This window comes from Pieris napi, chromosome 19 (genome assembly GCF_905475465.1).
Source record: "Pieris napi chromosome 19, ilPieNapi1.2, whole genome shotgun sequence".
Taxonomy (NCBI): Eukaryota; Metazoa; Arthropoda; class Insecta; order Lepidoptera; family Pieridae; genus Pieris; species Pieris napi.
Genome location: NC_062252.1, coordinates 11,447,940 through 11,464,603, shown reverse-complemented (window position 1 = coordinate 11,464,603; position 16,664 = coordinate 11,447,940). Strand labels below are relative to the sequence as shown.

The following is a 16,664-nucleotide window of genomic DNA, read 5'->3' as shown; positions in this document are numbered from 1 at the left end:
TGTTAAAATAATTAACTGTTGGAATCGAGCTTTCGTCAACTGTCATTTTCATACAAAGGTCTATCAACAGACACCGATCCGACCTCCCATGGATAGCTTGTATCGACAGATGGCTATTACAATCCGTCGATTCGTTATTAGCTCACTTGTTACAATATTTGGATTGAGATTACTATCTTAGATGGTATAAATGGATTGATGATTGGGTTCGGGCGTAAGTGGGTTCGCTAGTTTTTAGTAAAATTTAATTATTATAAAACACAGCTCTTTGGGTATAGGGTGAACCAATTCTCTGGCGAAGGGAGATAAAAGACACTGTCTAAACTAATTATAACTGCGCAAATGCGGAACAAATGGCGAATTAAATATGGAAAGAAGTTTATTTTCAAATTCATTCGATTTTCATAAACGTTATATATTACGTTGAAGCGCAGTGTTATCCTGACTGACTCTCATCTCTGACGTCAAACGTTCGAAGCCCGGCTGTGCACCAATGGACTTTCTTTCTATGTGCGCATTTAACATTCGCTCAAACGGTGAAGGAAAACGTCGTGAGGAAACCGACATGTCTTAGACCCAAAAAGTCGAGAGCATGTGTCAGGCACAGGAGGCTTATCACCTACTTGCCTATTAGATTGACAAATGATCATGTAACAGATACTGAAACCTAAGGTCCAGACCTAAATAATTGTATGGCCACTGATATACGTTAAAGAGATACTTAGTTTAATTCAATTTAAATAAATTATTAATTTATCTTAGCTTAACTTATCTAGCGACCATGGTTCGTGTGCTCGTACCTACTCTCTTTAAAACATGTTATATAAGTGAATGGAATAGATTAAATGACTGTATTAAAAAAGAACCTATAAAAGACATAATTATATATGTTTTATTATAACATAATCTATAAATGACGATATCCTAGGAGAAAAACAACAATAAAAAGTAATGAATGATGCAGCATTATACTGTATTTTTATGAAATATATTTATTTCTACTAGTCTACTCGTATTTGAGTATTTTGATGTGGCTTGTAAAAACTAATTGTGATCCTTATTGTAAGAAAATCGTTTCCAACAAATAAGCAAACTTTGTATGACTGGAAAGTCTCCACAGTTGGCGAGCAAAATATAGTCGGGACATGTTTGTCGCGTGTGTCTGTCCCCCTGAGAACGGGACAGCAGCCCCTTCTTTGCGCTTTTTGAACCTTTTTCCTAAACAAAGAGATACATAGCATGGTTAAAACAACTAACTGTATAAAGTTTCATATAACGTTTCGCAACAGTCATGTTTAGAGATTTTACACAATAATAATTAAATTATTTGTAGAGCGAATAAATTATTAACGGCAGTGGTGCCCATAAAGCTTTCAGGTTAACGTGGTTCTATGGTAAACTTTTAAGTCTTCACCAAAAGACTCTGATTATGGTTTTAATAGATTTTTTCCAAAAATAATGATAAGTTTACTAGAATAGAACATACGCACAATGTTAATACTCGGATCAAACGCAGGCTGCAATTTCCCCGTACTAGACTATCTAAAGTTAGTAATACATTTTTGGGAAAAGGGATACTTTTCTTTAATAAAATCACAGAGGCTCTTTTATCTCCGCCTTTTAATAAATTTAAGAAATGTATTAAAGAAAAGCTATGTAAAAAGGCTTACTATAAAGTTAACTATTATCTAGTTGATAAAAGGTCCTGGGCCTAGTGCTAGACAGGCTACTTCTAATTTATTTATTTTAAAATAAGTGTTGTTTGATGATTTGCTATTTTAAAAGAGTACCGAGAGTTTTTTACACCGTCTTTTTCTCTCGGCCTACACCCTCTGTCTTATTTGCCGAGAATAGGGATGTCTACCGATTCAAATGTAATGACGTGGAATAAGTGATACCTGTAAGTATTTTATGTTCCATAATAAACATATTTTTTTTAAATGGATATTGACGGAGGATATTCCGAACTCAAACGCGCGAACGCTGGGCTTCCACAAGGCTATGTCCCGTCCTCGACTCGAGGTATTTCTCGGGCAGTTGTCGATCGAATAGTACAAAGTTGACACCAGTTTGCGCGTTTTCCGCTAAAAAGTAGGTACCCTTTATCGATACTCCTCTCTTTGAAGACAATCTCCTTAAAACCTCAGCTAGCATCGGAATTTGACATATAGAATGACGTTCAGATTCACGGTCATTTGAAACGGAAGGCTAAACTTGCCTCTAAAAAGGTGCTCAGCAAGGCGAGGCGGTACTCCACTCCGGGCCACAGCTTGCAACTCTATGAAATTCCGCCCCACATGGAGCAATGTTCTTAGCTCTGGGCGGGAGCTTCCCAGTACCACCTCGTTCCACTGTACCGTATTCAACGACCGATTCGAATCGTCGACGACCCAGTCACTTTCTGAGCGGCTTGATCCTTTGGCGTTGCGTATAGATGTGTGTGTGTGTGTGTATCATTTAACATCAGGTGAGCCTCCTGCCCGTTTGCCCTTGTTACATAAAAAGAAAATTACTATTAAAAGGGATACAATAAATATAAATTCAAGGATAACATTCGCATCAGAAAACATGTCGAACAAAGCAATGAGCAGATTCTTGTTATATTTTTTATTTAAAACGCCTTACAATGTTCGCGTGCTATTTGCATTACATTTTGATATATGCATGAGATTAACAGAGGGTTGATTCATGTTTAGACATAAGGGGTTACAACATCGTAGTGCCGGTGTTTTATTTTATTAAAACCATTACAGGATAGACTACAAGATGGATTCATTTTCAAGACACGGTACATGGCAGTAAAATTCAATATTTATTAGAAGGTGTCAACATATTGTAATAAAGAAAATAGCAAGTCAGTCTATATTCCACAAAAAAACTTCTACTGATATATCTCTTTTAATCGCACAATATACACCACTTAAGAAAAAAAGACAAATGAGATCCCCCAGTCTATTCCTCTCTTTAGAAGATAGATAAAATTTGACTTACAAAACATACTATTATTTATAACCTTACAAGAAATAACTATTTACTTTTAGTTCAAATGTTTACACAAATATACAAAGAATAATGAACATTGTTAACATTTAACAAACATACACACTTCTTGTGTATTAGAAAGACTTCTTATGTAGAGAGAAATGAATGAGTTTTGTAGACGCTACTTCTAAAAACATCAGCTGTGTATTACGATTTATGTCCGCGCACTCGTAATAAGGAATTCATTATCTCACTGTAGGATTATAACATTTATTGCATTGAAATAAAGTCGAGTTTCCTTGAAAATATAATATTAAATTTTGCGAAACTACTGTTCCTACGAAAACACAAACTTAAGCCGTGGATTTAAGGTTGAAATTTGTTTGGTAACGTCTTTATTAGGGTTGTTCGCTTTTTCAGTACTACAAGGAATGAGCGTATTCTCATTGTGATAATTCAGTTTAATAAAAATATAAGCAGAATTAAATATGTTACAGTAATGATTTTAAAGTAGTATTCGAGATGAAAATCTGTAATCGTTCTTATTTTTACAAATAATAATATTTCAATTTTCTTATGTGTGTTATTTTGTAAAAGATGTTTCAATGTCAGTAGCGATGGCTATCTGATGTGTAAATGTTTTATAAAGACACAAATAACAACAGTAACAACGACATTATGAAATAACAATAATATACGATTTGATAAAAACATCGTTTTCCAAGAAATATCGAGTTTCTTACTAACTCGATTCCACCTAGCACCATAAATCAAATATGGTGAATTCAAGACTACGATTTATACAAGCTGGTATCGTAAAATGTAAAGACGTGTCGTGTAATAATGAAAACAGTGTCCAATATAATCAGGATAGCCACCCTCTCCCGGGCCGAGGCCAACGACCGCCGATAGGCGCACCGCCTATCAATACTATCCTAACAGATTTATACGTCATGTATTTGCCAAATAATGGATTCCGCCTGCAGCTCTTCTTATACAATTGGTACATATAGGAATTATTTATAACAACCTCGAGGTCAATCAAAGTATCGTGAGGAAACTGGTTTCTCTGTAGTCCGTAGACCAAATTTCGGCGAGCAGCCCTGCGATTCTGTAACTCACTTTTCGAACTCACACAGCGGTTTTCGCATCGGCGGTCGCTCTGAAATCAGTCTTGAAGCAGTCATTTTATGATTTGGCATTCTAATAAACAATAAACTACAAGCTCCCACCTTTTCACCTTTTCACCTTTTTCGCTGTGTGAGTTCGAAAAGTGAGTTACAGAATCGCAGGGCTGTAAGTTAAGAAAAATTGTGAATCAAATAAATACATAAATCTGTGGCTCTAACACCGAAAACCTTTTATAGCGACACTAGATTATTCTTAAATATGCGCAACTGTTTCTTCTTTATCAGTTTATTAAGTTAATCATAAGCTACTTAAAATGTTTAATGAACGTAATTCTATTTCACACATCGCAAATATTTCAAATTCGAATTTATAAATTCAAACCGGAACGCTGGCTTTGTATGCCATGATTAAAAATTGAATACTAAATATTGACTGTAATCCCAATACGTTGCTAGGGTCACTAATGAAAGGCCGGGGTGTGGGCGACCCCACAGGTGGGGTGAAACAGGTAGATAACTAGATCTATTGAACCTTAAATTATTGAATGCAGTGCACAAAATGCCTACTAGTTCCGAATTTATATTTCTATAGAAATTAGGATTCTTTGATACATATATTCGTATTTATATATTTTCAAAAACACAATCTTGTCTTAAGGAGACTCAAATTAAATTCATAAGTATTTTTTTAGAAAAATCAAGCTCAGGAATATTTACAAAATGAAATAACCTAATTAAACTCCTAAATAATTAGAAGCAATGGTTCCGTATCCCAGACAAGGCGAGTTCTAATAGTGGTCCAAAAATGAACGCAAGGAAGACAAAGAGAATGACCAACAGCCTAAAGCCAAATTATATATCAGAGGAAATAAAATGGAGTATGTTACAGAATATATATTAATAAATTAAAGTAAAATAGTATATATTCAGGAAAACTAATATCCTTTAATAATAATAATGAGGAAGAAGTGGAAATAAAGGTATCAAATGCTTGGAATAGGTACTGGTCATAAAAATAAGTTTTAAAACAATAATAACTAACGTATAATAAAGAGTATAATATCAAAACTAACCCATTTGATATGGAATTAAAGTGGCCCTAATATTTATTATTAATAATTTAATTTTAATCGTAGAACTTTTGTCAGTTCAGTACAATAAAAAGGACTGTTTTTTAGACTTTTCCTCTAAGAAATATTATGTATATGCAAACGCTTTTCAAAGAAAATGTACGAACATCTAATAAGGTATCATAAAGTGTTGCTAGAATTTTATGAATAAATAAAGGAACAATGAGAAATAATAAAAGAAGGTAGAGTGCGCTGTAGCGCCGCGATTAGCATTCAAATAGTCAGTTAAAAGGGCTGCCTGTCATATTATGTTCTATATAAATATTTTTTTATAGCATAATGTCTACGGTACATAAAGTGAGCCTTCCACCGGTTTTATTTATTCTCTATATCTCTATTCTGAACATAATTGCAAATGACCAAAATGGCTCAAAATGGTTTGTTTACCTACCTCTATAAACTGTTCCGTGGTATTGACACTGTGTATAAAATATCTTGCAAAAACCAACCTAGGAATTCAGAAACGTTTCTTTCGAATTCTTCGCGATTATAACTCTTAAAAAGTTCTTATCCGGAGCTTGATTATTCAGTAGCGAGCTGATCAATTTTATAGAAAGCGTTGTTAAGTGCCTATCTCGTACCTAATCCGATGTTTTGCTGGTTTTTTTCTGCTTAACAAAATTTTCTGGTATTTTTATTGTTTCTTGTATATGTTTTAATTATATTTTTTATTTGTTTTGTAACATTAATGTTTACCTAACTTGCCATACATCTTTTATATATATAATTCTTCTATGAGTGTGTATGTCACTGAACTTCTCTCAAACGACTGGACCGATTTTGATGAAATTTTTTGTGTGTGTTCAAGGGGATCTGGGAATGGTTTAGATTCACAAATCAGCCCGCCAGATGGCGCTGCAGTCGGTACTTTCATACTTTGCTTTACTAATTGCTTGAAATATCATGCAGGACAACGTCTGTCGGGTCCACTAGTTTTAGATAAAAGAGTTTGTAACATATACCGTAGATATAGTATTCTATATAAACTTGAATGAATAAATAAATAAATAGCGATAAAATAAAATTGTTTGTATTTGTAGCAACCCTACTGAGCCGCTTAAGTAAGTCTCTTTAGCAATTTAACTTGCAAATGTTAGCGCGAGTATTTTCTACTACAACACCTACCTATATGACAGTAAAAAGCTTTTGTGCCATTCAGTGAACTATTAATGAAATTTTTAAACGTCAGATTTCATTAATTAATGATGCATTATGATGATCTACTTACAAGTGATTTGTAACGAATTTGCTTGTCTAAATAGTATTCAACATGTTATCTAATTAATTTTAAATTATGTGTCCTATTAATGAGCTGAAGTGAGATAAATTCAGTAACTTCATGTCCTAACATAAAAATTTACTATTTAATTTTATCTCTTTAGTTCAGGCAGATAATACTTTCGTTACATGAGATGCTTTATTATCTCATTATGTTATAGATTATAACCGGATGCTTCCGACACTTATTGATAATTAAATTTGTATGAATATGAATGAATAAGAAATGATAGCTATAATATATTTAAGCCACAGTATTTCAAGGTCTGTAGGTAAGAGAAATAGCGTGCAGGCTGTTACGTGCCCAAACCCTTATATAAAAACTAGAATATTAAGCATTCCTGGGATTGAATACTTAACAATCATAATTTTTATATTCAGTTACACTTTACAGGCGTAGTAAAAGCTTACATAATAACTTGGCACACATCACAATAAAGTTAAACTGATAATGCCATCCCAACTTGCCAAGCACATTTGGCACAGTTTTAAGAAAACAATAACCATTGTTCTCGACGTTAGAACGTAATAAACGTACCTAGGAGCGCTCCAGATATCTTTGAGGTCACGGTACGTAGCTGAAATATCAAGAATCCAGCTCTTTTTAGGTCGGGAGGTGCTAATCATCCTTTGTCTTAAAAATAAGGTTGAATATCCCGTGCCACGTCTACTTCCCGTTCCCGGGGCTCTGGATCGATGCCGCTGCGTTGTATCTGGTTTTTTCGGACACTATACCAACCGGGAGGGGTGAACGAACGGGGTTATGTAAGGCGCAATCGATAGAGCAAAGCATGCGCGCCCGGCCAACCCTCAACCCTCGCAATATCGCTCGCGCGGGCCGTCGAAACGGACGTGCCGTGTTTTATTTTACCGCGTTTTGTTTCCCTTTCGTTCTTTCCGTTTATGATTTAAAGCCACCATGTCGAAAGGTGACGGTGAACAACAGAACGGCTCCGGCGAGGAGTCGAAGACCAACCTCATCATCAATTATTTGCCACAGAGCATGACCCAGGAAGAGATCCGAAGCCTTTTCTCCAGCATCGGCGAAGTGGAGTCCTGCAAACTGATAAGGAATAAGGGCGCGGCGTTCCCGGACGCCCTCAATCATGCACTGCACGGTGGAGGGCAGAGCTTGGGGTACGCTTTTGTTAACTACCACCGCCCAGAAGACGCTGAGAAAGCTATCGCCACTCTCAATGGCCTCAGACTTCAGAATAAAACAATTAAGGTATCTTACGCTCGACCGAGCAGCGAGGCGATCAAAGGCGCAAATCTGTACGTCTCTGGACTGCCAAAAACTATGACACAGTCAGAATTGGAGCGGCTATTCAGTCCATACGGCAGAATTATTACTTCTAGAATACTCTGTGAGAACTCAGGCGGAAGGCCTTTCACTGGTGGAGAACAGGGCTTGTCTAAGGGAGTTGGATTCATTCGCTTCGACCAGCGCGTCGAAGCCGAACGAGCTATTCAAGAGTTGAACGGGACAGTGCCTAAAGGAGCATCGGAGCCGATCACAGTAAAGTTCGCGAACAACCCGAGCAACAACGGGAAGGCTTTAGCGCCGCTTGCCGCCTACTTACCAGCGGCGCTGCGCTTTCCCAACCCTCTCGGACGATTTAGTTCAGGCAAGTCTTTATTAGCTATCAATAAAGGTCTCCAACGCTACAGCCCGTTGGCGGGTGAGCTGCTCGGCGGGGTCCTACCCGGCGCTGTGGGCTCGGAATGGTGTATTTTTGTTTACAACCTGGCTCCAGAAACTGAAGAGAATGTACTCTGGCAATTGTTTGGACCTTTCGGTGCCGTCCAGAGTGTTAAGGTTATACGTGACCTGCAAACTAACAAATGCAAGGGATACGGATTTATCACAATGACCAACTATGATGAAGCGGTCGTCGCTATCCAGTCCCTCAACGGGTACACCCTCGGGAACAGAGTTCTGCAGGTCAGTTTCAAGACGAATAAGATCAAGGCTATCTAAGTCGTTCCAGACACGGCCTAGCCGGACGCTAGGGCGGCACAGACACAGCAGGCGCGCACCCATACATCACTACACACAGCACTACTAGAGGATACCCGCCTCCGCAGGACCGTAGCCACACAAGGAGCTCTTCAATCGTGTGTCTTCCTCATAAGACGACCAGAGCGGTCATTTTGTATGTAATTTGTAATTTATTCGATTAAGCTCATTCATCTCTTTGTTCGACCGTCGCCATTTTATCAGAAAAAGTGGGTTAAGTGTTACGGAAATCAAGATGGTGGAAAGTTTCTGCGCATGCCCGGATGAAATGGCGGTCGTTGATGGGACGAGCGCGCAATAATATGTTAGGATGGAGGCATCAAATGCTGCTGGTCAACAACCATACATATTACATAGTCAATAACATAATGACAATCAACTTCGCTTATGAAAGGTTGTGGTTATCGAGAAATAGTTTTCGATTATTAATAAAGTAATTAGCAATAATATGCTATGCTCCATTTTAGGCGTCATATCTAACTTCGGTCTCGAATCGACGAATTGCCAAATAACGATAGCGTCGCGTTATTTCCGCGTCTATCGCTCACAAGTATAGTAGGTAGGATTCGGGCCGGCCCAACCAATTAAAATAGTGTTATTGTTAAAGATTGGAAATATATATTATCTATACGTATATTTTAATCATATATTAATCTAATTAAGGATGAGAACTAATCCAAAACTGTGATAGGTTTTGATAAAATTTTAAAAATAAAACTCGAAAGATCTCTGGAGCAGACGCCGTCGACGAGTCCTTTGTGGCGTCGGGCGACGTTTTCACGAACGTAAGCTCCGAGTTCAGCATCGGAGCGAGCCCGCGCTCGCCGGCGGAGTAGGTTAAGTAGTTTTTGAAAAGTTTTGCGACGCCTCAATCGCGAGAGCTAGGTGACACTCGGAACGCGCAATCACACAAAGATGAGGAAAATCGATTGAGCTCTGGAGGAAACCCGGATGAGGCGGAGCCACGGCTCGCCTCGCGGGAGCGAGACGGGACATCCACGGGGCCGGCTCTCTCGCTCGTACGCGAAACAATGGTGCGTTAGTACTTTAATGATATCGTTAAAAATCGATGTCTAAACATATGATGGGTACCTGCTACTATAATTAATGTATGGATGCGAACCTGCGTCTATTCGAAGTAGGCTTTAATTGTCTTAGTTTAAATGGAAATTTGTAAATAGATAAAAATATATAAAATAGTTTTCGCCGCGACTCGTCCGCGTCAGCACGCTGACAACCACAAATTGAACCCGACAAAGACCTAAAAAACATCGAACTTGAATAGATATAATATCGTGCCGTCCTAACGACCCTACGATTTTTGTAAAAAAGTATATACATAATAATATATGTAAAACAGTTTTGTAAACATTTCAAAATATTAACTAATAACTGATAGGTACTCATTACATACCAAAGATGGAGATAAAAATTTACAAGTATTTATATATTTATTATATGTAAAACGTGCAATAACTGATAGCCAGTAATTTAATAAAAATATATTAAATAAATAACTCGAAGAGGTCGGTAGATTCACGTCTTCGTGGATAAAGAGGTAAAGATGTTTGTTTACTTATTATTGTAAACTTAGTTTGACCCGGTCAAAGGTCAAATTCTACTTTTAAACTTTGTTTTTTATAGAAATTCGCTTACATTTACCGCAGCTTAAATTGCTTAACGTTCTATTTTAGTCTTAATACGTTAAATTATTAGATGTTTGTATTGATTTAGAAAAATTGAGAGTTACCTTCTTGAATTAAGCGAAACATGATAATGGCGTCCTTGTCTTTGGCATATACCAATGCCAATTGCTAATGTCATTTAATGACAGACGCCGTCGATTGGTAGCGCGCGATTCGTATCACGTGAGTTTGAATTAATTTAATGGAAAGAGCGGTGTGAGATGAGCTTGGGGTGAAGCACAAGTTTTGAATTAATAATTAATTAATATTATTATATTATAGTATCGTCTTAGGTTAATAGTTGTTGTGTTTTGTGTTGTTCGGACTCAGCATAAATATTTCAACTATTCTAGTCATCGGGACGGTGGTAAGATAACAATTGTATGGAATAGTTGTCGAATTAATGTTGATGATAAGTCTTAATCATAATTTTTCGATATTATTTGTTAGATTTACTCATTAATTTAGTGTATGTGCAATTAATTGTATTTTACTTGTATATCTTAGGTGTGCATTTATCTTATTTAATGTATATTATGTGTTTTAAATTATTGTGGTTCGATAAGGTTATTTAATAATTTATTAGGAGAATTGCACGTGGCGTTTCTTAAGTATTAGGAACACGCAATGGTGTAAGGAATTTATTTACCAAAATATTCTGATTTCTTTCATGTTGACTCAGTTCATTCGATATTATTTCATGCTATTATCGTTTAAACGATGTAAGTCTTTTAAATCGAAACAAAAACACCAAAGTATTTAATAACTCATCGACTTTTTAGATAATAAATAATGATAATTGTGAAAATGACTTGTATTTTGGATCGAAGTGTTGGTTAGGCTCTCGGTAGGTAACGTGTGACGTCACTATGTATTAGTAGAATGTTTTGTGCGTTCCCCTACTTTTCGGATGTTATTAATAAAAAAATAATAATAATGGTAATAATAAATTATGAATAGTGCTCAATAGCGTAGAAGGCGCGGGCCTGGTCTTAGAATAAAACTGGAGAAGCAATAATAATTATAAATGTGAATTTTTAACCGACACACGGGTAGATATGCTACAATATAATTGACTTGATATTTTTATATGTATTTTAAAATTTACTGTAATTCATATCTTCATAGATATAAGCGGCCAACTTGCAAAACGTTCTACTAATAGTTAAAAGGTAGCTTTTATAACTATTGATCTCTGTGTAAGAATCTCAACGGCCACGGTCACTAAAATACAGATAACATGACAAGGGTGTGTATAGTAATAGAAGCTTCCTTTGACTGTTCTATCTGCTAAATACAATTATTTAAATCCAGCTTTCCACAAGACACAATTAAAGTTGGGATTGCATGGCCCTGGGCCCTTCTACAGTTGTTGCACTTTCAATTGTATTTCGTAGATAAAATAATGTCTGAAGAAAGCCTACAAGTGACAAGGGATAAACATACTTATATTATCAATAGCATAACGGCTACTTTTTGAACGGTGTTTTGAAGCATTTTTTATGAAATTGATAAAGAATAATTAAAATAATTATTGGAAATCCCGAAACAATACTAATACGCATAGGCTAATTAACATTGAGGCTGTGAAATTAGCAAAAATAATAATACACGTGGCGAATGTTAAATTAAGAGGAGTAAGAGTAAAACCACAGAATGAAAGATATATTTTTTAAGAATTTGGTAGAAATGCGATGTGAGAGTTTGGCTTGCGTGTTGCTTTGACGCGTTTTTTGACACATTGTATTGTGGCATGTGCGTCTGTGGACCTGCGATGCTGTCACGTTCCATTTCACTCAGATGTCATTTCTATCTCTTTGTTCTGTGCATCACGCGTACAAAATATTTTGGCCGGTTTATTAATAAGCGAATCATTTAAATAAATTCCGACGACAATGCGTGAAAAAGTCCAAAGGATGGCAGAAGTAGCATTTTCTACGCAGTTAGCTTTTTGGTGTGTAAGTGTGAATGGCCTTACTCTCGGGCATAAGCACAAAACTCAATCGGTGGCCGAGACACAGGCCATTCGGAATAGTTAAGACACAAAGAAGAAATTAAATCTTCCATAGGAACTAATTAGGGTCAACGTGGAAAATGGTTCGGTTCGATTAATGCGATGTCTAGTCAAATGCTCAATCGATTGCATTTATCATTTGAGGAATCGAAACGTTTTCGACGTTTAATTCGAGACATCGATTAAATGTGTTACTATAACATGTATCAAGCGCTAGACGATGGCACCTGCAGACTACGGCTATATCTTTATAAAATTATTCAGTAGAATACGTTTGCTCATCGCGTACTTCCTCGTCTTTTGGATCCGTTTCTCTAGTAATTAGCTATTAACGTAATTTCCGTGATAATTTTATAAAATATAGCCTTACGGAATCTCCCTTGTATCAGCGGAAAATTTATCAAGTTAATACATAACATATTTAAACCATTGTAATTGATATAATTCACCAAAATGTCGTCCTGAATATCTGTTGTTGCCTGTATGAGGAATGGTTCCGTGTAACAAAATATAACTCTCACTATGTGCAAAGGCCTGAAAACGTAATTCCTCTTACACAGCAAGATAACTTTGAGTTTATTTGAAAATTGAATAGCCACATCGCGAATATGTCATAGTCACACAAAATATTGATTCGCCTTGTTTATTAAAAGCTTTCAAATGATTCAAAGTTCAGTGCGTATTCCATATATTAACGAAACATAATATTTTCTGCTAAACGTTATAGACAGTGAAAAATTAACTGAAGTGGAAAACTAAACGAAGACGCAAAGGAAAAAGTAGATTGCAATAATTAAGTAAATAAACAGGTCTCGAGGCATCGGGTTTAATTGCCGTATAGTTTCGAATTTAGTAAGAAAATATAAATAAGAATATCAAGTAATAACTATTTCACTGTCTATTTATTAGGTTACTTTCGGTGTTGTTTCCTCTTCTGCATATCGGTTCGTTCCCATTCCGTTTCAATCTAGAAAATATATATTTTGAACTGTATAATATCTGATTATACATTTTAGGCGCGGGAACGACAAAAATTAGCAAAGCGGTGCAAGGATTTAATCCTTTTTTAACGTCCGAAATCCTGATTAGAAGTTCAAAGTGATCGCGCCTAAAATATGTAGTCTACTAAAACGGGTAAAATAGTGATAAACGGTATGGGAACCGACCTAAACGTTATGCAGCGTAGTATGTGATACCTAATAGTAAATAACTGTAGTCTTCATTCGTATCAAGCGGCAGGACAAAGGTGACAAGCGAACCCCATTTCCGGCTCGATTAAAACTAGGTTATAATTAGAAAATGCATCGTAAGATAATTTAGATCTCGACAGAGTATTCTCTAAGTATTTTACCAACTCCAAAGTATAGAAGCAATGAAATATTTATAAAGATTATTATGTCAGCCGATTTCCTGTTTCTCGCTGACTCCTTTGATACGAATACGTATTTTACAAAATGAAAAATTTTGAAAAAAAAAAACTTTAAGATCTTCCGGTATTTAAATGTTCGCATTTTGTTCTTCTATTTATGATTATCGATAAGGTAGGTGTCTGTGTTGGTATTAACAGATTTAGTTGATATAATAATAATATGGTGTAGCGGAGCGCAGTCGTCACAACCTAGCCTCAAATTAGTCGTAAAATTAAAAGCAATTGTATCCAAAATGGCGGACAGGGTTGTGCGATTGAGCGGCCGTAATTAGGTGTTTATATTATTGTGTCTGTTTAAACGGTTACCTCTTCTACATTATAGCTTTTGTGGAGAAATTTGAGTTGCACAAGAAATAGTAGCATCTTAAGATTGAGGCTAAACCTGATCGTCTTCTTATTTCATGGAATTACTGATGCTTTGTAGATGGCACAGACTAGAATTTCGTCTCATCCGAAAGTAACAAGTTGGTGCAACCCTGAATTGGCGTGCTATAGATTATCAAAATTGTGTATACAAAGTACCGATTGCTGTCGAATGAGATCAGATTTGTAGATTTTAAATTCCAATTTGACTCAGTTTTAGTGTCATCTTAGACTAAATGTTGTTCCCAATATTTTGTAAGCCGTTTTGCCAAACATGCATTGTAACGCACACATCACATGTGTGAGTTTGAAGATAAAATACAATGCGTTTTGGTAAATCGTTCAGCCGTTCTTACTTTGAAGTTCGGTCTAGAAATTTTTAAAAAATACTCATTCCTATAATAAGGCATTAATAACCAAATATTTACATCTGTAGTCGTTACTTGGCTGTTTTAAGTAATTATTAATTAATATTTTCACGTACTTTCTGTGTCTATAATTATTAATTTATTGGAATTAATTATAATTGAACATAAATAAAGAAAAAATTGTCACATTCTCTTCACTTTTTACAATAGTTTTTACAATATGATATTTAATATCCTCAATGGTTGTAACTATACATTTCTTGTTCTAAATATATAAAAAACCCGATGTATCTTCTTTTTATTTCAATCCTCCTTGTAATCGAATTATAATAGAAAATCAATCCTTATAGGGGTGCAATTTAAACTGGTTCATTCTCTTTTACATTAAATATTTGCATTTGGATTACTTTTGAACGTACAAATACCAGAATGAGCGTAGCATGCATGCTCTGGATTTTTAATAAATTTTCATTTCAATTTCAAATATATTATATAAATCAATAAGTTTGCTAAAAGCACTGCAGAATAGATAACTAAATAGAACTATATTCTCGTAAGTCTTTGATCTCATTTTAATAAGTTCAGCATCAGTTTTGAGACAACTGAAAATAGATTGCAATGTACTGTCGTATTTTCAATATATTTATTAGTTACCAAAAGTATTTTCATAGTACAGGCAACAGGCACCGATCTCTCACAATAATTATTGAAATTGCTAGTAAAATATGAAAGATTATCTAATGAATTTTCTAAGAGTTTTTATTATAAGTAAATTTAAAAACTCACACTCACGTGTTACAGTCTGTATACAGGCCTGAAAAATTATAAAAACGTTTCAGTGGTAGTAAGATTTGCAAAATACATTTCTTACAAACACAGCCTTAACGATATACCTACCTATATATGAGACTGATTGAGTACCTACTAGAGAAAAGTTGTAGAGCTTGATAATGCTTTTATATTACATAAAAACAAGTCCTACGCCGCGTCTATCTGTCTGTCTGTTCGCAATAAACTCAATAACGCACTGACCATATTGCGGTTTTCATCAATATGTAGAATAATTCACGGGTTACAGTTGCCCGGGGGAAAGGGGCGGGGCGCTAGTTTTACATAAGTTATTTTTAACCACTAGACAATGCAGTTAAAACGAGTAACAAAATTGGGATACTACCAACGAGACAACATTGCAGAGGCCCTGAATTTAATGAATCTAATTACATATATACTAATTTGGAACATGCCTAGACTATGACCCCTTCATTATAACAATTATGCGAGCAGCAAAAACATTTGGCGTCCCTTACCCCAACCAAACGCCCCAGAGACGGATGAATTATTGACGGATCCATATCGAGACATAAAAAGACAATAAAACAAACGATCTGTACGTCTGTCGCACATTGATAACTGTAGGTATTTATTGGTTACCATGTTTATTCTAAAGAGAAAAATGCATACGTACGTAATATTTACTATATTATGCTCCTTTATATGTTTAATGGAAATGTCTAGGTCTCGGTTCGACATTTATACATGTGAAGAAATATATATATTTGAATTTTTATTAGAAGATTTTTTTGTTAGAACATTTTGGATTAAAACTAGCGTCTTTTCCACAGACTAATAAACAAATTAAACGAAACGTCAGTTAACACAGTAGATAACTAACCATCTAAAAATGTAATCTAAGAAATATATATATTTCTAATTATTTCTTTACATACATAACAAAATCAAGTGTTTTACCTTTAATTCACGTCTTTAACTCTATGTAAACTTAATGCACAAAACAATGAGTTATTAAACCTAAAATTCGTTTTGTAATTCATCAGGGAATTTCAGTAAAACTAAAAAACTACAAATTTTATAAGGGAAATCTGTAAAAATATATTGGTTTGCGATAAATTACACATAAGTAGTTACTATCTCAGCAGCAGTGTTGGCCTAGTGGCTTTAGCGTACGACTCTAATCCCTGAGATCGTAGGTTCGATCCCCGACTGTACACTAGACTCTCTATTTGCGCAATTAATATTTGCTCGAACGGTGAAGAAAACCATTATGAGGAAACCGGCTTGCATTAGACGCAAAAGTCGGTGGCGTGTGTCAGGCACAGGCTGATCACCTGCTTGCTCATTTGATTGACAAATTATCATGAAACATAAACCTGAAGCCCAGATCTAAAAAGGTTGTAGTTCCACTGATTTATTTATGTTTTAGTTACCATCTCAACAATAGGAAGAATAAGGTGATAAATTGTATAT

The 16,664-nt window shown here is 35.5% G+C and overlaps 1 protein-coding gene across 1 annotated transcript; it reads left to right on the top strand.

The window, feature by feature from the left end:
* The first annotated feature begins 7,328 nt into the window (after positions 1-7,328).
* On the top strand, positions 7,329-14,685 carry LOC125059171 (ELAV-like protein 4). The gene has a single exon (XM_047663460.1). The coding sequence runs from the start codon at positions 7,440-7,442 to the stop codon at positions 8,499-8,501; it is 1,062 nt and encodes a 353-aa protein (XP_047519416.1). The 5' UTR covers positions 7,329-7,439; the 3' UTR covers positions 8,502-14,685.
* Positions 14,686-16,664: the final 1,979 nt, after the last annotated feature.